We start from the raw sequence: 26,884 nt of genomic DNA, 5'->3' as shown, positions 1-26,884 counted from the left end.
GACCTAATTGAAACCTACAAATTTATAAAACATATAAAATTCTCTGAATCAAACACTATGTAAGAGTAAACACCAATTGCCATTGACACAACTTGTGCATCAATCCAAACTAGCGTAGTTAACTAAATAGGCCACACAAGTTATCAAGATCGAAGAAATTCACAAACCCCTTTAAGACTTGTTAGGTTGGTGGCTAGAATAATGAGTCAACAAAACTTAGGGTACGACATTTTTCACAAATGTTAACATTACCCATTTGTGTTAGTGCATAAAAATAGTGTTAGTGATAGACTCAAGTAAAAATAATATTGTTCTAAAAACAAAGAGTCAGAGTTTGCAATTATGGAAAATGTTGTACTTAGTATTACTCTTATAAAGAGACAACACTCTTGTTTATTTAGACATAAAGATGAGATTGACTTATTCTAATCTTATAAATTAAAGGTCTAATTAATGAATGTTTCTAGAATATTTATTAATACTACTTTTATACGAAATATCAAAAGTTATGAAAAAATTTAGCCAATTTTTTTTATAAATAATTTCTAAAAATATGTCCTGGACTGAAAGTCAAGAAATTATTAAATTGAAAGGAGAGAGAGAGAGAGTTGGTTACTGAGAGTTTCATTAATGGCTCCCACCACACCCACCTGAGAGTTGGTTGGAGCATTTCATTTCAGCCGTACAAGGTGGTCGCTTTCCCCCAACAATTATTACAAACTAATATCAACAACTTATCCTTAATTTCCTCGACCCTTTAGTTTAAACCCGCATCACATACAATAACAACAATTTGCATTCTAATAACATTTAAGAATCAGAATTTTTATTTTTCATTTTTTGGGTTTGGTTTGTGTTGGAGAAATATTGGTGGGTTTTAGAGGATTTTGATAGAAAGAGAAGATGGGATGAGAGATTTGAGGATTTGGGTTCGGAATTGGAAATAGTAGTACATATGTTTCGGAAACTTAGGTGGTTGATTGGTCTGAGTTGTAGAAATTGGTCAGCTAAGAGGTTGCTGCCAACACCACCTCCACCACCACCACAACAACAACAGCAGCAGCAGCAACTGCCTACTCTTGATGCTACTCATGAAATCGCCATTTACATCCATAGGTTTCACAATCTCGACCTTTACCAAAAAGGGTAAATTATAATTCTTTATATGTCGTTATCAATTTGCGTTTGTTTGTTTGGGTAATTTCTACTTGGTAATGTGATTCTTTTCATGTATTTTATTTATGTAGATGGTATAGGATTAAAATAACAGTTAGATGGGAGGGCAATGAGAACACTTATCCGGGGACTCCGGCACGGGTTGTTCAATATGAAGGTAATGCATGCTTTCTTGAAGTTGTAATAGTTTATTTGTAACTTTTTTTTTAATACACTTGCATATGGGTTTTAATGTTTTTTTGAACAATGTGTTGGTACCAGGTGTACTTTGGATTCTAGTTAGCTTAGTTAGCACAATTGGTAAAGTTTATCGTTGTCGAATAAGGGGTCAGGCAAATCCCACATGCACCAAAAACTGATTAATGTCTTACCTTGATGCTAAAAACCAATCATCGTGGAGCATACATGATAGGTTCAAAACCCATCATATCCACACACACAAAAACAAACAAACAAACAAACCTAGGCATAATTGTTACTCTTGCTATAGTACAAAGTATTTACTCATGTTACATGTGATACTGGGAGAGGAGTTTGCTTCTTTTTTTGCATAATGAACTGCACACCTGCTTGCTTTCTAGTCAATGACCCAAAAAATAAAAACTCAACTTGGAGAGCCTGTGGCAGGCAACACAATCCTTTTCGCCATGTAACAATCTATCATTAGGTTATGCTGAAAATGACTATTTAGGAATGGATTCAACATTCCATAATTTCTATGGCATAATGGTGGTGATTTGTTATGTTAAATTATATTCAAAAAGTATACTTTGGTGCGATGTAATGTGGTGGCATCTTGACATGTCTGCCGATAATATCCCAGTATCTACTCTGTCAGGCAGTAAACCCATACGTTTCCAATACCTTAACCGTTTGCTTTTGTTGTGAGGTCTTCTATTTGCGGATGATACTATTCTGTTTTGTGATGCGGAAGTGGAGCAGATCCTTCATGTGCGGATGCTTCTCCTTTGTTTTCAGGCTGTGACAGGTTTGAAGGTTAATGTCCTGAAGAGTGAGATGGTTCCAGTAGGGGAGGTTAATAATATTCATGCCTTGGCAGAGATTCTGGGTTGCCGGATTGGGTCCTTGCCTATGACCTATCTTGGTATGCCGTTGGGGGCTTCTCATAAGTCCCCTTCTATTTGGAATCCTATCTTGGAGAAGATTAATCGGAGGTTGGCCGGGTAAAAGAAGTTGTATTTGTCAAAAGGTGGAAGATTGACGCTGCTCAAGAGCACGCTTTCCAGCCTTCCTACTTACTATTTGTCTCTTTTCACCATCTCGTCGCATGTGGCTAATAAAATTGAGAAGATTCAGAGGGACTTCCTGTGGGGGGAGTCGAAGGTTCATTTGGTGGGGTGGGATAAGGTGTGTGCTCCTAAGGTTAATGGTGGCTTGGGTATTAGGAAATTAACTACCTTTAATAAAGCCTTACTAGGAAAGTGGTTATGGCAGTTTGGGGTTGAGGAGACTCGTCTTTGGAGGAGGGTTGTAGCTTTGAAGTTTGGGGAAGAGTGGGGGGGTTGGTCTTCCAAGCTGGGTAGGGGTGTTCATGGGTGTGGTTTATGGAGAAGTATCCGAAAAGGTTGGGAGGTTTTTAGCAAGTTTATCCGGTTTGAGATAGGGGTGGGGGATAGAGTGAAGTTTTGGACAGATCAGTGGTGTGGGGACTCTCCACTCCATCTTTCCTTCCCGGTTGTGTATGGGATTGCTACTAATAGAGAGGCTTCTGTGGCCTCGTCTCTCGAAAGATTAGGGGCCGAGGCTCGGAGAAGCTGGAAGGTTCCTTTACTTAGGGATCCTAATGATTGGGAGATGGGAGAGGTGGATGAATTTCTTCATACCTTGGATTCTTGTTTACCTCACTCCGAGCAAGGAGATCGCATGATTTGGAAATTGTCGAGGAAGGGGGATTTCAACATTCGCTCCTTTTACGACAAGCTTCGAAGTCCCTTGCCTTTTACTTTTCCTTGGAAAGGTATTTGGAAGGTTAAGGCCCCCATGCACATCTCTTTCTTTGTTTCGACTGCAGCTTGGGAGAAGATTCTTACAGGGGATACTTTGCGGTGTAGAGGCTTTGATCTGGTTGACTAGTGTATTATGTGTCGTTGCAATGGGGAGACGGTGAATCATTTGCTTCTCCATTGTGAAAAAGCTTATAAGTTGTGGAGCTTGATTTTCAGATCTTTTGGGATTTCTTGGGTCTTGCCTAGATCGGTTGCAGAAATGCTCTTTAGTTGGTGGAACTGGTTTGGAAAGCACTCTTCTAGCATTTGGAATTTAGCTCCGTTGTGCCTAATGTGGTGTATTTGGAGAGAGCGGAATTGGCGTACTTTTGAGGACAGGGACAAAACCGATGACCAGTTGCTCGCTTATTTTTGTGGTTCTCTATTTGATTGGTCTAGGGCTTGGGGACTCACCTCTAGTGATTCCCTCCCTTTGTTCCTTTGTTCTCTCCTTTGTACTTAGTTTTTTGTTGTTTTCTTGTTCTCTTTTCTTTTTTCTGTTTGTTTCTTTCTCTGTATTGTCTGTTCTGCCTCTGTTTCATGAGGTAGCCTTTTGAATATACTTCTTTCTTACTTATCAAAAAAAAAAAATATTTGGATTTTCAAAAAACCCCTGAGATGTTTTATTATATTTTGATTATCTCATATATGGAAAATGTATATGCTCTGCTATTCTTGTATGTTTGATTGTGTTGCTATTATGTGAGCTTAAGCATTGATTTTGTTAAAGATATCAAGGCAAAATTTCTAGTCAAGGAACAACTCCAAAAATACTTGGTGTGCAAGTAAAGAAATCCTAGTCCAATCCTACTTAGTGTGCAAGCAAAGAAATCCTAATTCTACTTGTATTGCAAGTCTTGTAAATTTAGGATTTAGCCTACTGTAGATACTAAATACCTTGCTATGGGTTCATTGTAGTACATGGTTTGTATAGCAAAGATTTTTCTATCAAGGGCCTCTGCTTTGTCTTCTTTCAATTTTCATGGATTTAATGACTTATCAAAAAAAAAAAAAAATTTCATGGATTTAATGGTTTTTTTCTTTGTTACAGTAAAAGCTTATGCTGCCGACAACACTAAAATTTTTAATTTTTTTGTGAATGGGCCAATGGGTAGTAAAGCAATAAATTAAATTGAAGACTTATAAATTTGGTCCCTAATCCCGGGATTTGAAAAGGATTTCAATGTTACCCTTGTCCTCATTTCCTCTTTACAAATCTAGTAATTTTTTTATCCTTACTGATAAGAGACAAAAGAGTTTGAAGAGATCAAATTCCCTTATTTCCTTTGCAAATTTCATAGGCACAAGTAATATGAGTTCCATTGTAGATTTTCTTGATTCCCATTCTTTTCAAATGTAATTGATTGGAGTGTGAGTTTTTTAGGATTTTTCTGTCTAAACTTCCAATGTACATGAAATATTCTCCTTTTTATTAATAAAGTTGTTATTACTCATCAATAAAAAGGACTTTGCATTATTACAGGGGTCTCCTTAGATTAGGGCTACTGATATTTAGTAGGAATCATAGATTGTAGCCCTTATATACCAAGCTATAGGACATTAACATTTGAATAGAATAAGGTCAAAATATGATTTTGTTATCTAAACTATAAGTCAGTTTTCAATTTTCAATTTCATCTTTGAATTATTATCTATTGTTCCAATTTACTGCTTCAAGTTCTAAAGTGCCTCAATGCTATCCTTAGTTCCTTACCCTGCATTATCGTCACCGTGCAAACTGCAATTGCTGATGTGATAGACCTTTTCGTACACATTTCTTTATAACATTGTCATGAAACATTAGCCCCTAGGGGTTGGCTCAAGTAGTCAAAGCCTTGGTCTTGGTGGTATGCTCCCTCCAAGTCTAAGGTTCAAATCCCCTTGGGTGCAAACAACTCTAGGGGCTACGTCCCATTGGCAAAGCCAATGACTTAACTGATCTATGTGATGTGGGTGAGTCACATGGTTCCAGCGTTTACCTGAGTAAAAAGATACGATGCTTTGCACGGTCTCCGGGATTCCTTGTCATTAAAAAGAAAAAACGTTGTCATCAGACATTAGGGCACATTCTAGTCTCACAAACTCATGATTAAGCACAAATATTTTCTATTTATTTGATTTTCAAATATTAAATTCACGTCTCTCACTTACAAATTATAAGGACAATGTTTACAAGAATCCTTTGTCACATTACCAATTTTCGTTTGCATAATGACAGTAAGATAGGGTAAGGGAACATTGAGGTGTTCGAACAATCAATAGTTCAAGGACAAAATTGAAACTGACACATAATTTAGGGACCAAAATCATAAATTGACCATAGAACAAAGTTGTTCATAGGCATAGCTTAGACATTATTACTTGGATCCAGTTAGGAACCACTGAGGAAAATGAATTAAGAGATAGTCCATGTCCCTAGGTTTGATATTTGTAGTCCATTCCCATTCTGGATTTGGCACATTTCCTGGAATGAGTGATTTACAAGTAATTCTTTTTAAAGATAAAGTTTGTGAGGGAAAGTCCCATTTAAAAAGGATAAGTATACTAAAATAATTGATGTAATATGAACCCTTGCTTATACTTTCTTCTTCTTCTTTTTTCTTTCTTTGTTTATTTATTTATTAAAGTTCTCACTCAAAGATAAAACTAAATAATTGTCATTAACAATTCATAATAAGGGCCTGTAGTTTTGACCATGAAGTTGCAGATTTTATTTTTATTTATTTATTTATTTGCAAACACACAGCTTTTGTTGTCCCCAAAACCAGAGAGCTTGTTATATGATGATGATAAAATACTGTGCTTAGAACCAATTGCCAGATCTTAATTGGGCAGAGATTAGCAAATGGAAAGGAGCCCATGCCACTTGATGACCACAATGGAATCCTAAGGGATAGCGCAATCATTAGGGGACCACATGTCATGAAGTGGAGGACTCTAGTTTGAATCTCCCCTTTACCCTCATCTTGGGGCCAACACTCTGCTTATCAAAAAAAAAAAAAAAACCAAAATGAGCAAGTGATAAGTTCAGAAGGACATTGGATTTTGATAGTTGATTGGTATTGTATGTGTAAGGGTAACAGGGAGACTATTGATTACCTACTTCTTCATTGTCATACGGCAACTTCTGTATGGTCCTTTGTTTTCATGTTGCTAGGACTAACTTGGATGCCCAAATATGTATGTGAGAATGACGATTTCAGAGCCGCAAAGCCACTATTGTGAGGTGAACCTTGCCCCTATGTGTTATGTGGACTCTGTGGTACAAAAGAAATAGGCAGGTCTTTAATGGAGTTGAGTGACCTGCTCATTTGATCAAAGAGAAAATTTGTCTTTTGTTGATTTTATTGACACTCTTTCTTTGTGAGTTGTATTCTTTGAAAAGGTTTTGTGTCAGTTCTCCTTTCCCTTTCTACTAGAATTTTTCACGCATCAAAAAAGAAAACTGAGATAAGCTGTAGGTAGGTCATAGACAAAGGCAAATCACCACTCCATATGTAATGCGACTGCATGGAATCTTCTTTTGCCCCCACCAATATGTTGATTAATTTTTTATATGATTAAACTATTTTTATGTTTTTTATTCTATAACTCATTTTTTTGGATGCTAAATATTTGTGGTTATTGAATTTTTTTGTTTCCTAGGTCTTTATTAATCCCTTCGGATCTTTTTAGCCTCTTAGGCATCTTCTATTGCTGTTTTTATTTTTTTTTAATTACTTTTTCTGTGTTGCTCTGCATTTTTTAGGTTCAAAGGTAAAAAATAAATATTCTCTCAAATAAAAATACTCTAATCTTTTAGTGAGCTTGTTGTGCTTGATTGGTATTCCTTTTAGATCAACTAAGAGCTAAGAGATAGTGTTATTTCTTCCAGTTGCAGCTCCTGAACTGAGTTCTGATAATTTCAATGGAGGTTGGGGGATTGATGATATAGACAATAGCTTTTCAACACGGCCTTTTCTGATCAGAGATGCAAGGCAGGATGTTTTTCTATCCGTCTTGATCTCATTCAACCTAGCCCTTGGTAAAAATGAGGTAATGATCTCTCTTTTTCTTTTTTGGTGTTTGGGAAGAGGGGGGGGGGGGAAGGTGGTGAGTATGTTGAGGAGGTCTGGATGAAGGCCTTATAAGGATGAGACACAAGCGCACCTTGGAGGAATACTTTGACTCCCAGGTAGCTTGGGCACATATAAGCCACCAATATCCAACTCGCTTCCTAGTGATGTGGAACATTGCCCATAGAGGCGCCCTTAGGAGGGTTTTTCTTTTTTGCTGTCAACCTATATTACTTGAAAGAAGTGAAGGATATCTCCTCCTAGTGCACGCAATCTCAATATAACCAGGAATAACCAAAAGAGACGAAGAACTGGACAAAAATAATTGAAATATCAAACTCAGAGACACATTGGATCTCCAAGGTTGGTAAGGTTAGGATTTGAGTTAATGGAATCTGTGTATCCAAAGAAAGAAGCACTCCTTATTTGTCAGAGTGGACCAAACCCAAGCCCTCCGCTATCTCACACAATGGCATTACCATTTTTGCCTTTTACATATGTATGTTTAAGATTCAAGACATTGTGTTCCTTCTTATGCTTTAGTCAAAGGCAAGAAATTCTGTTTTCTTTGAGAATGTCTTTTAGATGGGCCAAAGCATTAGTAATTTTGTAATTCTATTAGTAGCTCAAGTAGGTTTTGAAGGGAAAACATTTCAAATATTTCCAAAAGGCTGAATTTGTCTCTACTTCTTCTGGGCATGTTCCTATTGGCCATTAGTTTTTGTTTTTTTATTATTTTTTTCCAGGTCTAGTCATTTAGATTTTGATAGAGCTCACAAGTATTCTGGAAATTGATTTGGGATCTTATTTTCAGGGTCCATCCACGACTGCTGTTATTTTGAAGTTTGAGCTAATGTATGCCCCCGTATTGAACATCAGGTTAGTTATCAGAACTTCTTTAATATCCAAGCCAAATGAAGTTAAACTGCAAGCTATGTTTCTTTCCCTGTATGCTTTGTTTTTCTGTTAAGTAAATTGTCATTTTGTTCTTTCACTGCTTGCTTGATATCACACAAACTTGAATTGAATACCCTTTTAACTCTTATCTGAACCCAGAACACTGGTTGTGCCACACTATTTGCAGGCCTGAGTTGCAGGCTTCTCTAGAACCATGCTCTGTTGCTGTTCATGAATTCTGCATTCCTCCTAATGCTCTTCTGGGAATGCATTCTTATTGTCCTGTTCATTTTGATGCTTCCCATGCTGTCCTTGTTGATATAAGTGTACATGTCAGTTTACTGAGGACTGGTTCTTACATCCCCCCACTGAAGGTACCCAGGTTTGTCATGATTCCACTTTCTGACATAGTCAGAATTGTATCCCTTAATCTGGAATTACCTGCTTTTATATGTCAACTTTTATCAGCATTGATTACCAACTATATATTACAGTGCAACTTGGGCTGTTGAAGATGATAATGGTCAAGATTTCGATGGGTCAAACAAGGTGCGTAATGTCACAATGATTTTTTTGAAGCTAAAACCTTTATCCTTCTTGATTAGCATGCCCATGTATTTTTTTTTTTTTTTTTTTAACTTTTATTTGAAAAGAAAACGGGAAGATCACACACGAGAGATGTGAATCTATCCCTTTCAAAAGAATACAATCCAAAGACAAGAAAATCTATAAATTCAACAAATGACATTGAGGGGATGTGATGGATATGGAAATTAGTTTGTTACTACGCAAATTCGTTTATTCAAGACTTCTTCATTTGGACAGCAGCTTGGGGTAGGATCCTTAGTTGTGAGAATCTCATCGATAAGGGGTTCTCTTTAGTTAGCTGGTGTTGCATGTGTAGGTGTAGTGGGGAAATAGTTGGCCATCTATTGCTTTATTGCAAAGTTGCTTTTAGTTTGAGGAGTGTCATCTTTAAGATGTTTGGGATTCATTGGGTTTGCCTTCGACGATAGCATCCTTATTGCTTGGTTGGAGGAATTGTTTTGGGAAACACTCGTCAAACATTTGGAACCTTGTTCCATCATATTTTATATAAATTGTGTTTAAGGAACATAATAAACACACCTTTTAGGATATTGAGTGGTCTCAGGAGCACCTACAATTAGTGCTAATATGTACTTTGTTTGATTGGTCTATAGTGTGGGGTTTTACTCATCTTTTCTGTATGATGTAATTTTTAAGACACTTTTGTTCATCATCGTGAGTATGAAGTGATCTTCTTTCTTAATAAACCTTTATTACTTATAAAAAAAAAAGTTTCCTATGGTAAAAAAAAAATTAATTTGTGTTTTTATTTAACTAGTTTTGATTGATTTTGTATTCAAGGGAACATTGTAATTTCTGCAATCCTTACAAATTAAGTGTACTTTGGTAATCTAATTGAGTTTGGAATTTTATATGAGATTTTAAGTATCTTAGGTTTTATTTTCTTTGAGTCCAAATGAGCCTTTTATTAGGTTTTTAGTTTACTAGTCATACTAGAAGTCTTAATACAACTAACACAAGAAAGAATCCTTATATATATGCTCAATCGAAGAATAGAGGAGTTGATCATTGGAACATATTGCCCTTCATGTGTTATTTACTCTTTCCTTCTTATTTTTCTTTTGCTACAATTCATGAGTACTACTTATACAGCCCCTAAACACCATAAATTTCTTTCTTTTTCCTTCTTCCTTACAACCCCAAGTCACACCCTTCCTCTTACTTATCGAAACCCTAAAACCTCACATATTTTCTCTATTAAATAATAATAACAACAACAACAACTACTACTACTACTACTACTACTCATAAACCTATCCTTTTTAAACCTTAACCCTTTCTTCTTCAACTCTAAACATTAGATCTAAAAATCCTCCTAAATCCTAAACCAACCATAAGCACTTGTAGTCAAATTCTCCAATATGTCTAATGTCAGGATGCTCCCCAAGGAAGTCATCAAATCATGCAAAGCCTACCATAACCCTTCTGCCTTTCCCATGCTTGGGATTGGCTATGAACAAATATATGATACTAAACACAATCTATGATGCTAGGCACAGACACAAGGAATGAAATAGTAATAACTTAGTTAGCTAGTAAAATCCAATGACCCAATAGAAAAATACAATCACTTCTAAAATTGAATAAAAAACTATATTAAAATAAAATTCTTTTCTTTCCCTGAATCAGATTCTGTCTCTTAACTTCCTCATTACAAGATATCACAACATCTACACTGTTTTGAGTTGCTTTACATGAATTCTTAGAAGATTTTTTGTAGTATGCTTCTGCTGTTACCAAGAAAAGATTAGCATTACTGAACTTTGTTGTTTATTCATTAAAGAAAAATTTGGTGACTGATCAGGCATTAGGTCAAAAAGCATCAGGAGATTTAAAACAGATCATGCTTGTAAAAGCGTTGGTGGCTGCTCGTGATATACTTTTTGAAGATCTACAAAAGATTAGCAAAGCTATCGAACAAGAAATTGATTTGACTGATCTTATTTTCAATCTTGATAATAAAAATCTGTGTAGTTCTATTATGCAAGCAGATCTGGATATGGAATTTGGTGAAGTTTCACAGAAACTCTCTGGCAAGCCACAAAATAGTATTGAGGTTCTCACTTTATTTCTTGTGGCGGATAAGTGTTGATTTTTTTTCTTTGATATTGATGGTCTTAATGTTTTTCTTTTCTGAATAATAATTCCTTTATTGAGCAGAAAGCAGGCGGTATTATTAACTTTCAAAGTGAGAAATTGCTCCAGTCCTTGCCTCAGGATTATCTGTTTAGCTTTTATTATATGCTGGGGAATCAAGTTTTGTTCTTATGGAACGCTTTTTTGAAGTTCCACAGGTATTCTTTTTTACTCGAAATGATGTTTGAATGATCCAGAAATTCGTCAGTTTACTAGAAATGAAAATAGCATGTATGCTTCTATTCAGGAAAAAACGTATTTTCTCTCGCAGAAGATCAACATGGTTTTATGATTTATGTGAGTTAGATATTGCTGAAAAATGTGAAAATGTTTCTACACTAATTATATATTAGACAGATTTAATTTTAAGTTCTTTATTTCTAGACTGTTTCTTGTATAATTTTTTTCAGTAGTCAGCTTACTCTCTTCTTCATTGACTTCTTTCTTGTGCTTATTTCTGTGCTGATGCATAAATTCTCTTCAGAGTTAACAAGACAAAGATACTTGAATTACTACGTGATGCATGGGCTAATGATCGGAGAGCAGAATGGTCAATATGGATGGTGTACTCTAAGGTTGAGATGCCACATGGCCCTAGTCAATACATGAGTCACAAGTCATCATCTTACCACAGTGTCAATGGAAAATCTTTGAGTTTGCGGAAGTCAACTGATGCAGTAAATGTAATTATATTTCTTCTCATTTATGACCTACATGTTTCATTGTCAATACGAACAATATAGTGGGTTTTCTGCTAAGCTTTATTTGAAAATAAGACATTTTCTGAATGAGTGCCATTTAAGCATCCACTCCATGGTCTTTGAATGTCCTGTACAGCCTGCCAACGCTGCAGCTATGCGTGCTGAGCTTCATCGGCAAAGCATTGCACGTATGAGGGTGAGTTATTACTCTCATTATGGAATGCTTAAATGTCCTTATTTTCTTGTATATTGAAGTTCATAAAAAGTTATGGTTTTCATGCAGATCAACAATCAATCACTTCAAGACATGCATTTATTTGGAGATCCTTTGCATATGCCTATTGTAATTGTCGAACATATCATCAGTGCACCATTGCGTACTACCAGTTTAAATTCATACTTCAACCATTTGGACCAAAAAGATACTCGTTCTGTGCTTATTGGACCTAGCTTTAAGGCTTTGAGCAGGTCATTTAGGGCTAGCCCTCAACAAGATGGTCCTGTTTTGAAAATTGTTGTCTTCGTGCATGGGTTTCAGGCATGTTCTACCTCTCCAGATGCACCTTGTCTTTACTATATATATTTTTTTGCCTATTTATTGTTTTTTAAAGAAATTCTCCTTTACAATGAACAAGAATAATTTAGTGAGCAAGCGATGAAGTCTTAACATCCAATCTAGCCACAAACTTAAAATATGGCACAATAAAATAAGGTAATATAATCATAACTAACCAAACCGCTTTCAAGCCAGTTTAGATTGAACCCAAGATGTCCTCATAGCTGCCCTTCAATTGGCCTAACAATTGACCTTCCTTTTGCCCTATATATGCACTTGACCAAAAGTAACTCATAGAGCAACAATAATTTACTGAATATTAGATAAAGTTCTAACATCTAATTTAGCAAATAGGTCATAAATTGTAAGGAAATTTAAGCAAAAGACAATCTGCACTGTCTTGAAATCATAAGATTAGGAATGACAGATGAGAGAGTCAATCACAGAGTGACTTCTCTCAATGTACTACCATTACTTAATTACTCCCTCCAGCTCTCAGTAACTAATCTGATTTTCCTCTTTGGGTTGTATCTTAATAACTAAAACTTTTCAAAAGTAGAAGTTTAATTTTCTATTTTTTAAAAATATTTTTATCCAAAGTCGTGCCACTTCAAATATAATGTAAAGGAGATATTAGTAAAATCAACATCATCTTCACCTTTCCATTAATAATCTTGCCATTTCTAATGCTGCATATAACAAGAGATGGAGGGAGTACAAAATTTCCCTCAATAATACAAAACCCTCTTAACACTCCCCCTCAAGCTGAAGCATCATCATGCCCAGCTTATTATAAGGGTTAAGAAATTGATTCTTGCTTAATGCCTTCAGGAAATATCTCTTAACTGATCAGACAATTTAACATAAGATTATGTACTTTGCCGCCTCATAAATATCTCGCTTACAAAAATGATAATCCACCTTAATGTGTTTGGTTTGCTTATGTAATACTAGATTACCAGCTAATATAGATTGCTGCCTGATTATTACTGAATATTTCCATCAGTTATTTACTAGAAAACCCTCCACCATAACATCTCACACACTGTATAGACCCTAGCCCTATGCTCCACTTATTTACTTGCTACTAATGTAGGAGGCTCAAAGAAATATCTATTTTAATTTAGTTTTATTTTATTTTGTGAAATTGTGTTTTTATTGGTCAATTGTATTTTATTTTAAACCCTAGTATTTAAGTAGATTTATTAGTATTTTTATTTTAAGTCAAGTGTATTTTTGTAATGAGTCAATTAGGGTTTCCCATGTCAGTTAGATTTATGGTTAGTAGTCAATATAAGCAAAGTCTTGTACTCCTATTAGAGAGAGGGGAGGGGGGGGGGGGGGGGGGGGTGGTTGGGGGGGGAGGAGGTTATTTTGATGAATAAAATTTTTATTGAAATTGTCCCAATGGTCTGGTGCCGACTTCAACCAACCCTAGGTGCTGACTCCTAGGGGTTTTCTCATGCTTGGAGCTGACCCCAAGCAAGCTTAGGTGCCGACTCCTAGGTTCTCAATCCTTTATTTTTCTGGTTCTTAATTATGTTGTTGAATTTTTCTGGTTTGTCCTTCGCCAATCACCAGATTTTTTGCTTCTTGATTCCCCAAGTGACAAGATTACCTCCTGCACTGATGTAAAGAGCATACATGAGCCTATCAAGATGATCACCAGTCCTATTTGCATATGAAAAGAGATATTATAAAGACTTCTGGTGGGGTTGAACTCACCTTGTGAGGAGCGTTTAGGTGCTTCAACTTATGACATAAACATCCATTGCTATTGCCTTGGAACCTGCATAAACTCACTAACTACTACAACAACAAAGGTGATGTCAGGTCGAATCACAGTCAACTAAATCAACTCACCCTCTTGTTTATTAAATAAACTGTGTTAGGATCCATTGGGCTGTCACCTGGTTGGCACCCAGCTGTAGCCACCCCTAACTGATACTTACCGTATGAACAAAACGACTGAGGCTTAGGCTAAGGGAGACCATTTCTATTTTATCAAGTTGCTCACTCTTCCCCCCACCCAAAAATAAATAAATTATTGCTGTCATGGTTAGAAGTCAATGTCATTGCCACCATGAGATAGTTAAAAATAAATAAATAAATAAAAAGGAAGTACTGGTGCTGATCTTCATCAAGCTTATAAATTGGACAGTGTGTATTGTTCTTATTTCAGTGAACATATTAGTGATATTTTTAGATCCAAAGTAAGTTTTTTTCATTAAAGGAGTCAAATATTTGAAATAATGTATCTGGTATTGCATTGTACTTCCTTATTGTGTTTTATGCTGCAAACTTTTGTTTCTGTACTAGGTTCATATGTCTGTATACCTTCTGTGTCTGTGAACAGTGATTAATGCATGTTTTATTTTGCATTGTATTTAAACATACTAATTACAACATGAATAGGGACATCATCTGGATCTACGGCTTGTCAGGAATCAATGGCTTCAGATAGATCCCAAAATAAAGTTTCTGATGTCAGAGGCAAATGAAGACAAAACATTTGGAGAATTGGGAGAGATGGGTTTAAGGCTGGCTCAGGAAGTGATTTCTTTCCTGAAAAAGAAAATTGATAAAGCCTCAAGATGTGGTAGTTTAAGAAGCATCAAACTTAGCTTTGTTGGTCATTCCATTGGAAACCTCATCATAAGAACTGCATTAGCTGGTATGCATTTATCTTTGAGGGCCTCATTTTCGTTTAATTTGCATTTACTGCTAGATGTGTGCCTTTTGTTTTTGCAGAGAGCATCATGGAGCCATATCTAAGATACTTGTATACGTATCTTTCTATATCTGGTCCACACTTGGGGTATCTGTACAGTTCGAACTCTTTATTTAACTCTGGGCTGTGGCTCTTGAAGAAGCTCAAGGGTGCACAATGCATCCATCAACTTACTCTCACAGATAATCCAGATCTCCACAACACTTTCTTATACAAACTCTGCAAGGTACTGAAACAAATTATTCTTCCCTAAGCCTTTCTCAGAGTGGTTCTAGCATTTTATTTATTTATTATTTATAACTTTTTCTTCTCTTTTTTTCTTTTCTTTTCTTTCTAAAGATGTGTTTAAAGGTTTAAGAGGGGCCTGGTAGCATATATAAAACAATTACTCACTCCTGATGTGGGAAGCGCAAAGAGATATCTATTTTAATTAATTCTGGAGTCAATTGTATTTTAATTTATGTATTAGTAGTTAATTAGGTTTATTAGTGTTTTTATTGAAAGTCCTAGAGTCAAGGTTATCTTTTTAATTCCATAAATGGCATTTTCCAAGTCATTTAGAAATAGTTCTTATAAGTCAATTAGAATTAAGGTTTTCCTATGTCAGTTAGAATTAGGGTTTAGTAGTCTATCTAAGCACAATAATGTACTCTTGTAGAGACAGGGTTATTTTTTATGATGAATAAAATTTCTCTTGAAATTGTCTCAGTGGTCTAGTGCTAGCTCCATCCAAACCTAGGTGTTTACTCCTAGCGGTTTTTTTTGCTTGATGTTGACTCTTAGCAAACCTAGGTGCTAACTCCTAGGCTCTCTATAATTTATTTTCCTTTTCTTTAATTTTACTTGGGAATCAGCATCTCAAAAAAAATTGAGAGAAAGGCTGCCTACCATGACCTCTCCCAAAACTTGCAAAAGTGAGAGCTTAGGTACAACCTTCTTTCTTCTTTAATTTTACTGTTGCATTGTTTTGGTTTTTTCCTACGTCACTTCTGCTGTTCAACCATGAAGTTGTGGCCTTAGATAGAGTCTTGTTCGCCTTCTCTCCAAAATGAAAATAATCCTGAAATACATATTCTAGGGAAATGACAGTAACCATATGAACGATTAAACATAGTTTTGTACATGTAAGAAGTATGCATATCTTTTTAATCTGTCTGTCATACTAAAACAAGTTTTATTCCCCCATTCACAGAAGAGGACAATCATAGTTTTGTACATGTAAGAAGTATGCATATCTTTTTAATCTGTCTGTCATACTAAAACAAGTTTTATTCCCCCATTCACAGAAGAGGACACTGCAGAACTTCAGAAATGTAATTCTGTTATCTTCACCACAGGTACTCCTCTTTTCAGGCTTATTTTGTTGACAAGGACAGCTTGTAAAATTGTACAACTTTTTTTCATGATATCATGCTTGCGTACATATAAACTTTTCCTTTTCCAAGAACTATTAGAAAGCTACAAATGTTTTAGATGGGCAGTTCACAACTGATCTATTGTAAGTTCTATGGGCTTTAGTATATTTAGAGAATCATGCTGGGATTGGAAAACCTTCTTCTAGTGAGGAGCCCCTGTTCTAATTGGGAACATCTATATGTTTATTTACCAGAAAATTTGGTACCAAATAAGCTGTTTCTATTTTTAGAGTCTTAATTTTGTACCTGGTAAAGAAAGAAACAGAATAGCATCTCATTTCTGAAAAATACTTTAACATCAGACTTATTTTGGTGAGTTCTAGATAATAGATACCAATGCAATCTCTTAATGGTTCAAAGTATCTTGTTATGTTCCATCTCATTCAAAGGAAGAAGCCAAATTATAAGAAAAACATGTAGGAACTATAGTTTAGCATTTCTGTTAGTTTCTAAAATTCCACCATTACACTTATTTGATGATTATACATGAATTTTTATATACTTCCAGCAATTTTCCCGTGTCATTTAAAGACTATCAATATTTTGTTGATTTCTGACCAAAAAAGAAAAAATAATAATAATAATAAAAGCAAAGCAGATAGATAGAAATGTAATGCTAGTTATTGATTACATGTCAGGATGGATATGTTCCATATCATTCAGCCAGAATTGAAATGTGCCCAGCAGCTTCATTGAATTACTCGAAAAAAAGCAGTGTCTTCATGGAGATGCTGAATAATTGCTTGGACCAGATACGGAGTCCTTCATCTGAGCATCGAGTGTTCATGCGCTGTGATGTCAACTTTGATGCCTCTTTGCATGGCAGGAACTTGAACTCCTTTATTGGACGTGCTGCTCATATTGAGTTCCTAGAGTCTGACATTTTTGCAAGGCTCATAATGTGGTCTTTCGCTGATCTATTTCATTGATTGTGATAGAACCTGCATTAAGTGCCTTATTTGTTATTCCACTTTCTTCTGTCATTCGTCGCACATTCTCTCTTGTTTTGGAGTGATTGGCCTGAGATTTCCAATGATAGGTGATTCAGCCAAATGACTCCTGCAGTATCTCAAAAATTGTTGCATATCCTCTAGGGGCTGAGTTCATCTTCAATAGTCACTTGACATGGGAGCCTAAAGTAGTTGAGTTTGGCAATGGGCATCAGGTTTGAGGTCCGACATGCTTTGCAATGGGCATCAAGTTTGAGGTCCGAGTTCAAGCCTCTGGACTTTCAGGGTAGACAGGTTATTGAAGTGAACTTAAGAAGTTAAGAGGACTTATATTTCATGAATGTACAAAAAAACCAAAATAAATGTCAGCATTTCTGTGTTGTGCCTAGGTGATCCTTGCTTAATAAATATCTCAGAGAGGACATTCTTCTTTTTAAGTAGCTAGAGATATTGTGACGTAGGACAAGGGGGAAAAACAAAATCTGAAAAGGTGGAAGATAATAGGGATTATAGGGTTTTTAAAAAGGACAAGGATTAGTAGGATTAGTAGGATTTGAAGATGAAACAAAGGAGAAAAATAAGAATTTGGGCTGCTGTTCCAGTGCAGTGAACAGCAAAATTAAAGAAGATATAACTTTCTAGGCATCACAACTAGACTTCCTAAGAATCACACCTCTAGGTTGCATTACACAAACCAATAACAAGCTTTATAGCTTCTAAAAATTTGAAAACTTTAATCTTCATTGTTCAAGAGAAAGCATTGCAGCCTTTTAAATAGAAGCCTAATACATATTCCAAATTGAAATAAGATTTCTAAAAACCCTAATAAGACTTGGAATTGGACTCTTAGGCTTTTATTACTAAACCTAACTAAATAACCAAACTTAAAGAAAGCTAAATTAAGACCCAATGGACTATTAGCGCAGCCCATATTATTAAAAAATTATGCCCCTGAAAATTAAAAATAAATAAAGTAAAATAAATCTGTCTCATTACTTCAAATAGGATTATTAGGGAAGGGTTTGGGTTAGGGATAATCCTGATTAGGGAAGGGTTTGGTTAGGGATAATCCTGCATACGATTGTGCAGTAATAAAACCTAGTTCCATGATTTACTTATGCTCTCTGTCCCTTTCCCCTTAATTCATTTCATGTGATTTTTTTTTATCTCCTAGTGATGGCTCTTGAGACCTGGCAAACAGGTCGGGTCAATCATGTCAAGGTAAAAAATGGGTCATCCTAAACAATTGTAAGTGGGTTACGTTGATCTGGTTATGGGTCAAATCCATATATTTTCACATCCAAAAAAATAAAAATAAAAATAAAAATAAATGAATGAATGAAAAAAATACTAATGTCAAAAATAACAAAATATATGTTGCTACCGTGTTTTTTCTAGTCTCGATTAGCGTGTCAAGATTACCAGTTTAAGTCCTAGAATGATGAAAACCATGTTTTAAAAATGGGAATTACAATAGGGCATCTTTTAAACCATCAATCAATGTCATTCTCAAAACCTTTTTTCAAAACCCTCTTCTACAGAGTATAGGGTTTGAACTTCGTCTTTTTTTTCTTTTTCTTTTTTTTTTTTTTAAATTTTAAGATGAACAAAAACCATGAATTTTCACTCCGAAAACATTTTTTTAATAAAACCATGGAAACTATTTTCTCAAATATTTTTTATTTTAATTTTGAATATGATTTTCTAATGTGTATAAAAATCCCTTTTTCTTAACACTGCTCTTTGTTTATGTTCTTCCCTCAAAACCACTTTTCATAAAAATTTAAGAGATAACACTTTTTTTTTTAAGCATTTCTCCCAAAAGTTTGGCACTTCTCTTTAAAAAAAAGTCTTTCCCAAAAATTCATATGAAGTTTTCTTTCTAAAAAAGAATACTCTTCTTTTCAAGCGTAAATAAATGGCATTTTTCTATCTTTTGTTTTCAATCAATTTCCTTTTAATAGCATAATTTTTTATGAGGCTTTTTTACATATCCATGATTCACCTCAATTGAATTGATGGATTACATTCAAGCTAACACATCCCCTCCCCCTACACTAACCATTTTAGTTTGTTGTGTTTATGCATGAAAATGAAACTTGGAGAATAAATTTGAGCATATATATTGCTTTTAAACGCATAAGGTGACACCTTCCTCACCCATAAGGCTGTAACTGAACTTCTAAGTCTAAGAATTTTCGGTTCGAGACTATGGTTTACCTTAATTAATTTAAGAGCCCTTGAATTGGTTTTTAGTTAGTTAGGTAACTAAAACAAATTAGATAAATATGTGACCAATCACACCTAAAACAAAACTAATGGTTGGTGGTGAATCCTTAAAATAAAATAAAGAAAGAGATTCACACACATTTCACCCTAGTAACACATTCACACACTTAACAGTCGCCAAGGAGGTGTTTGGATTTTGTGTTTTCCATCACTCATCACTCTAAACTCGTCACTCATCACTCAAAACTGGTGGGTCCCACACATGCTACACTTGTTTGAATGAGTTTTCATTACCCAAAACTCACTAAATTGAGTTATGAGTTAGTGAAAATGAAAACAAAAAAAATGGTGTTTTTGAGTTATGAAAACAGAGTTATGGTGACACTTTTGTAATTTTACTCAACTAATGGGCCCCATGTTTTGTGTGTTGTCAAATCGATGCCCACCTGACTTCCCACCTCTCTCCTCTCTCATCATACCAGACTTCTTCTTTTTTTCTTTGTTCTTTGATTTTTTGTGCCCTTCATCATCACCTCGTTGTTGTCTTCTTCTTCTTTCTTTCTTTCTTTTTTTTTTTCTTTTTTTTTTTCCTTTTCACATTGGGTTTTTGGGTTTGGTTTCTTTTTTTTTTTCTTTTTTTTTTTTCTTTTTTCCTTTTCTTTTTCACTAGGTTTCTTGGCTTGGGTTCTCTTCTTTTTCTTTCGTTCTTTCTTCACTCTTCACGATCTTTTCTCCTCTTTTTTTCCATCTTTTAGTTCTTTCTAAGCTTTATAGTGTAATTTGTTGTGGAAGGTGTTGGTGGTGTGAATGGCCGGATATGCTATGGTGGATTGGTTTGATGTTTTGTGATTTGCACGGTGATGGGTTTTTTCAGTTGGGTGCTGGGTTTGATGTTCTGTTTCCATTGCACCAAGTCAGTTCGTGGGTCCCACAAAAAGTTGAGATTTTTGAGTTTTTAGAATGAAAACTCAACTGAGTTTAAGAGCCAAACAGAGCTGGGTATAATTTAGGGGTTTTCAAGTGATAAAAAATGAGCTAGAGGGCGATGAGTTTTGAGTGATGATTTTTGAGTGATGAGTGATGAGATATCAATTACTCATCATCCAAACAGGATCCAATGTGGAGAAACTCAAGGGGAACCCAATTCTCAGCGGTCCACCTGAGGGCGTTCACATTACTCAAAAATAAAAGTTACATAATACATATATTCTTAAGTTTATACAATTCAAAGTTCACTGATGATATCATTACTATAAAAGAACAAAAATAAAATAAATATTGTGGACCATGTCAAGTTATCAACTTTCCCAAGTGCATATGTTCTTGTTGCATGTAAAATAATAATAAAGTTGTATCCTTATACTAAAAAAAAAAAAAAAAGTAATATTACCTAAAAAGATAACTAAATAATAAATAAAATTTTAAGAGAATTATTATTTGCTATATAAAATTTCTCACACCTTTTACACTTAGCCCTACATATCCCATAAAATAATAATAATAAAATTTGGGTCATGAGTCATTTGAACTAGAGAAAAAAGAAAAACGAGTTGGGTAATCGATCAACCTGTATTTACTATTGGTTAAAAATTTTGGGTTAGAATTGCATATTTTTCTTTGAGTTGTAGGGTTGTGTCCAATTTTAACAAGTCTGACTCTTGTGAAGCTTGGATTTTTTCTAAAACCAACTTAGAAAAATGCATTGATTAATGATGAGACCATCGTGGGTGAATGGGCATAGCCATAATTTTCCCCACCTGATCTGACCGGTGACCACCAACAGGGGTCGTTGGGGTGGCACAAGTCAACACCTCAACCTCAACCTCAACCTCAGTCCCGAAACCCAAAACAACAAAAAGAGATGGCTAGAGAAAGAGGACCCCACCACCTCCCAAAAAGTCGTCAATAAATTAATTTGACCCTACGATTTGGATAACAAATCACGTTGGTTGTTGATTAAATAATAAGCGTTAAGAAAGCGTGGAAAGTACCACTCCTTCACTACTCACTCTATCTATGTGTCTTTTTCTAATCTATAGAAAGTCAAGTTGTATATATGTGTCAAATTGTCAATTAATAGTTTAAGTGCATAGTAAAATTGTGTTTAAAAACAAATAATAATGCTACAATGGCAAATTACTTAATAATATTTTTATAAATTATTATTGTAGTAATATTTTATTGATTTTTTTGGTTTATTGTTGATATCACATTTTCATTTATCGATAATCACTCACCACCTCAATAGTTTGTTAAAAATTTTGTAAAATTTTTTATGACTTGAACATTTTCTAGAAATAAAAAACGGTAAAATAAAATAATTTAATTAATACTATCAGCTATGAAGTCCCACTTTATTAAATGGTAAATTAGATTTAGGAGATTTGAATTTTTATTTTATTTTTAAGAAAGCGACGTTCATACTTTATATGTTAAGTTTATAGGATAATATAATCACAAAAAGAGATGTCTATCAGCGAGGTCGTCCTTCTCGTCCAAAGCAAAAATGCACAAGGGATGAAAGGGGCAAAATTTGCGAAATAGTAGCTTTTTAGAAAAAATTTTGGTGCATAGCACACGTTTGAAACTATTTTGTAAGTTAAATTATTTTTGGAACTCGAGTTTAGACTAGAACTCGAGTTTGACAAACTCGAGTTCCAAGCAATGTGCAACAATATTGAATGGAACTAGAGTTTGTCAAACTCAAGTTCCAAAAATAGTTTAACTTACAAAATAGTTTCATCAGTGTGTTGCTTTCATAAATTTTTTCTAAAATCATGCTATCTGGCAAATTTTTCCGGATGAAAGGGATTCAAAGAAGAAATTATAAGATTTGGATGACCCAATCCCCATTTGGTAATGTGGGATCTTTGATGCAAGCGAGCAATATTTGTGCATAATGAGTACATCATTCCTAAACATAGTTATGAAACTTGAGATATTCACCCATAAATGTGGGGAAATGATGAGAATCATGAGATCATAGTAGTCAAAATGTGAATCGTGAATCGATTTTTTATTTTTCTGTATCGTGTATCGTATCGTATCGTGTATCATACGATATGCAAACACCTAATAAAATTATTAAAAAATTATAGATATACATATATAAAATGTATATTCATTATAAATTCAAAATATATTCAACTAATGACCAATTTAATTATTACTTATGTAATAATATTTAACAAATCTAACTAAATAAATCAAATTAACATATATTTATAACATACACATTCAAATTGATTAAACTCATAAGTGATAACACATGATTTATGAACCAAAATAATAATTTTCTTTCATCATCTCACCTAATAAATTCCATCTAAGTCTTTCCCCTCAAAAAAAAAAAAAAAAATCATCTTGGTCAATGTTTTCATTGACATTTTTTTCATCATCATCATCATCAACATTTACTATCTCTTTTTGTTTGTTTGTTTGTTTGTTTTTTTTTTATTCTAATAAATTTTTGTTTATATTTTTTTATTGGTATTCTTACTTCTTAGACTTATAACAATAATAACAAAATAAAAATAATTATATTTTCATTTTAATACATTATTCATAGCATAGAAAAAGAAATTTATAAATATGAAAATGACATTCTAGCTTCTTAGACTCATAACAATAATAACAAAATAATAAATAATAAAATTTTCATTTAATACATTATTCATAGCATAGAGAAAAATTGCAAATATGAAAGTGAGTGCCAAGTATATACACCAAATTTTGAAGGAGAAAGAGAAGAGGGGGGAAAAAAACTCATGGACATGTAATTTTATTGGACTCAATTAAGTATTCCAATAATTTTGTGTTAAAAAAAAAAAAAGTCTAACAACTTGTATAAATCAAATAAAACTGCAAATTTTAACCAAAAAAAACTCATATATACTATTTTCTATATTAAAGTGAAGGTATGAGAAAAACCATAACATAAATACTATTTTCTACATTAAAGTACTAACTTGAGCATCAGAGAAGGATTGATCCGCGACATCACACCAATATCACTCCAAGCTATGATGTCACTCCAAACTATGTATGTATGATTTATCTTTGTGGGTCTACCAAAACTTGCAACTCCCCAATTCTTTACATCATCACTAGCCACTAGGTAAAATTTTAAAAGGAATTGTATCTAGATTGATCAGTTTAACAATATGCATGCGTGCGTGCGTGAGAGAGAGAGAGAGAGAGAGAGAGATCTAAGTGTTTGTTTTGATAAGCAATGACTTAAAATTAAATTATCTATTCAATTTAATAGCATATATATATATATATATATATTGGTATATGCATACGTAATGTTACTCTTATATGTGTATGTGATTCATTTACTTTAAGTTATGTATGCATGTGAGTAACTGTCATGTAATATTATTTTCTTAGTTTTATACACCCATTACCTTGTTTATTTTTTTATTTTTAGTTTTAGTTACTCATTCCGTTTGTTCTGCTTTTGCTTAGGGGAAAAAAAAACATTAAAAAATTATAGACAAGGGCTTCTTAGGTTCTGGGAAGCTTCGAGAGCAAGCAAGGTCAGCAGCTAGCCTGTGTGGGCCGTCGTCAAAGTCAAGCCAAAAGCCAAAAAGGGAGGAGTCCGACTTTACAATATATATAATTATATATCACACACTTTTGCTTTATTTGCACTATTAAAAGTTAAGTTGTTAATTTTAGTTATTATTTTCTCTCCATGAATAAATAAAAAAATAATATTTTCTAAATGAAATCAATATTAGATGAAGAAGCCATAATGGGTTCAAGTTCAACCTTACAATTTTGACCAAGATGAAAACAGATCCTACACTAGAATCTCCACTTTTTACTATAATTTAGTAATTTACAGATCACAACTGTCTTACGAACCATCATATTATTGAATCTATAATTAGGTCAAAAAGAAGAGTTCTTTTATATTTATTATTTTCTTTTCAAGGGTGAGTTTGCAGTCATGCTTAATGAATATACTTCATTCTCTTGCTTTTTCAAATTACTTAACAAAAAAGAAAAGATTAAATTATTCGTGGCTTTGGTGATCATATAGCTTATTTAATAATTTTTTAATCCTATTGAGCTATCGCTCAAACAATATTTGAGCACCAAAATAATAAGATAGAGGGTAAGGTATCCACTTCATGATTCAATTAGTGCACACACACACACATATATATATATATATATATATAAATTATTCAATTTTGTTGATAATTATGATTAATGCATTAACAAAAAGCAAACAAGCTGTGGAGAAAACATAATATTTGAATCTCGCCGATAAATGGCTCCAAGGGAATAAATTTACATATTTCTAGCATTCTTATTAGTTGGACCTTACTGTAATCAATTTTTTATATATTACCAAAAAATAAAAGATAAGCAAACTTGTGTGCAGATTTTTTTTTTTTTCAACCATGGAAGAACACAACATGAAGCAACTCATGAGTCATGACCAAGGTTGTCAAAATTGAGATCCTACGTAGGATTGTTGAAGGTAGGTGGGATCGTAGAAGACCTAATATTTGCATCTTGCCGATAAATGGCTCCAAGTGAATAATATAATTTACATATTTCTAGCATTCTTATTAGTTGGACCTTACTGTAATCAAATTTTTATATAGGGTAAATTCCAGAAAACTACCCTGAGGTTTGGGGAAATACCACTCAAGTCCAACACATTTCAAAATTGACCAATTAGGTCCCTAAAAGACATATTAGTCTCTAATACCCTTAACACCGTTAAACACTCCGTCACTTTTCTTTCCCTCACTCAGAATTCTCTCTCGTCTCTTCTCTCTGGTTCCTCTCCCTCTTTCAATCCCAGCCAAAGCCATAACAAAAAAACCCACATCTTACCACAAAACTATATCGTCTCTACACTCTCGTAAATCCTGACCGTCGATTCCCTCCTATCAACATCAATCATCGCCTTGATCAACCCGATGAACCCCTTATCGTCACACTGGATCCCACCTCCACCACAATCTGTCTCCAAGTCACAGATTAGACGGTTGAGATCTTCCACCATTATGTTCCTCGCAAGAGCGGGGGCCACGTCGGCGTAGAGGGACAAGTCTGGATTGTTGTATTCAGATCGGACGACGAAGAAGGTGTGGAGAGCGAGGGCACAGTGGTCTTGGCGTAGGAGCTCACGTAGGGTAGCGAGGAGGTTGGATTTGAGGAGGCGAGAAAGGATGGGGGAGTAATCGGGTGTGGTGGAGGAGGACTTGTGAGCTCGCTTGATGGTTTGGATGGCGTTGATGGCTATCCAAATCTTACCCCAAATCCCACCGTGTGACCCCAGCTTCAATAATCAGTGGATCTTTGTGTTGTTTCTTGTTTTGGAGCTGTTTTTGGATCTGGGTTTTTGTTTTTACATCTTATTTTTGGCTTTTGAGTGTGCAAATGATTGATCTTTGAATTGTGTCAAATTAGTTTTCTTCTTTTCTTCAAAGGGTTTCTATATCTTTTTGGCTTTGAGTTTTGTGGTAAGATTTGGGTTTTTTTATTATGGCTTTGGCTAGGATTGAAAGAGGGAAAGGAACCAGAGAGAAGATACTGAGAATTCTGAGTGAGGGAAAGAAAAATGACGGAGGGTTTAACGGTGTTAAGGGTATTAGTGACTAATATGTCTTTTAGGGACCTAATTGGTCAATTTTAAAATGTGTTGGACCTGAGTGGTATTTCCCCAAACCTCAGGTAGTTTTCTGGAATTTACCCTTTTATATATTACCAAAAAATAAAAGATAAGCAAACTTGTGTGCATACCTTTTTTATTTTTTTTTCAACCATGGAAGAATACAACATGAAGCAGCTCATGAGTCATGACCAAGGTTGTTAAAATCGAGATCTTATGTAAGATCGTTGAAGGTAGGTGGGATCGTACATCGTAGGATCAGATCGTGAATCATAAGATCATACATATTTTCAGATTTAAAGCAATAAACACATTGATAATGGTTTTGTATGTTGAATAATCACATAAATTATAAATTCATCCATAAAAAAACTTAAATTGCATCATATGATGTAATTTGCATGTCATACATTGTTAAGTCTATACTAACGAAACAATATATTTTAAGTTTTGACCTAATGTATCTAAAAAGTTCAATACATGTTTAATTAGCAACCAAATACCAAAATTTTTATCAAAACATATGAAAAATATTTTCCAAGTTCTAAGTTCCAAGTTTGAAATCCAAAATAAGTTAGCAAATGGAAACTAGCTAACTACAATATGAAATCCAAAAGTAAGATGAATTTTAAGGTGAGGTGAACATTTAATTATTCTCATTCTAAGATTTTTATAACCACCATCCTAAATTTTTTAATCATCATCATCTATTTCATCATCTATGTAGACATTATATATTTTTATACTAGAGCTGCAAAAGATATCAAGATACAATTTCACACT

General features: G+C 34.3%; 2 protein-coding genes across 6 annotated transcripts; one reads left to right on the top strand and one right to left on the bottom strand.

Annotated features, from left to right (window-relative positions):
- The first annotated feature begins 581 nt into the window (after positions 1-581).
- Positions 582-17,620, top strand: LOC126705293 (uncharacterized). Of its 5 annotated transcripts, none has more exons than XM_050404181.1 (15): positions 583-1,146; positions 1,248-1,333; positions 7,057-7,217; positions 8,052-8,116; positions 8,322-8,516; positions 8,629-8,683; positions 10,527-10,799; positions 10,904-11,037; positions 11,364-11,562; positions 11,717-11,776; positions 11,864-12,118; positions 14,552-14,810; positions 14,888-15,093; positions 16,154-16,204; positions 16,921-17,620. In XM_050404181.1, the coding sequence occupies exons 1-15, from the start codon at positions 956-958 to the stop codon at positions 17,209-17,211; spliced, it is 2,481 nt and encodes an 826-aa protein (XP_050260138.1). In that variant the 5' UTR covers positions 583-955; the 3' UTR covers positions 17,212-17,620. The 5 variants fall into 5 exon arrangements, with proteins under 5 accessions (XP_050260141.1, XP_050260138.1, XP_050260139.1 ...); XM_050404182.1 differs by having other exon boundaries at positions 584-1,146; positions 10,548-10,799; XM_050404183.1 differs by lacking the exon at positions 8,629-8,683 and having other exon boundaries at positions 584-1,146; positions 8,322-8,508; positions 10,548-10,799.
- Positions 17,621-25,327: 7,707 nt separating this feature from the next.
- LOC126704813 (protein THYLAKOID ASSEMBLY 8, chloroplastic-like) lies at positions 25,328-25,777 on the bottom strand (the record flags this gene model as incomplete). Its single annotated transcript, XM_050403813.1, has 1 exon — positions 25,328-25,777. A coding segment is annotated over one exon (450 nt), but the record flags the coding sequence as incomplete, so codon positions are not given.
- Positions 25,778-26,884: the final 1,107 nt, after the last annotated feature.

This window comes from Quercus robur, chromosome 11 (assembly GCF_932294415.1).
Source record: "Quercus robur chromosome 11, dhQueRobu3.1, whole genome shotgun sequence".
NCBI classification, from domain to species: domain Eukaryota; kingdom Viridiplantae; phylum Streptophyta; class Magnoliopsida; order Fagales; family Fagaceae; genus Quercus; species Quercus robur.
The sequence above is the reverse complement of the archived record's forward strand: the minus strand, read 5'-3'. Positions and strand labels throughout refer to the sequence as shown.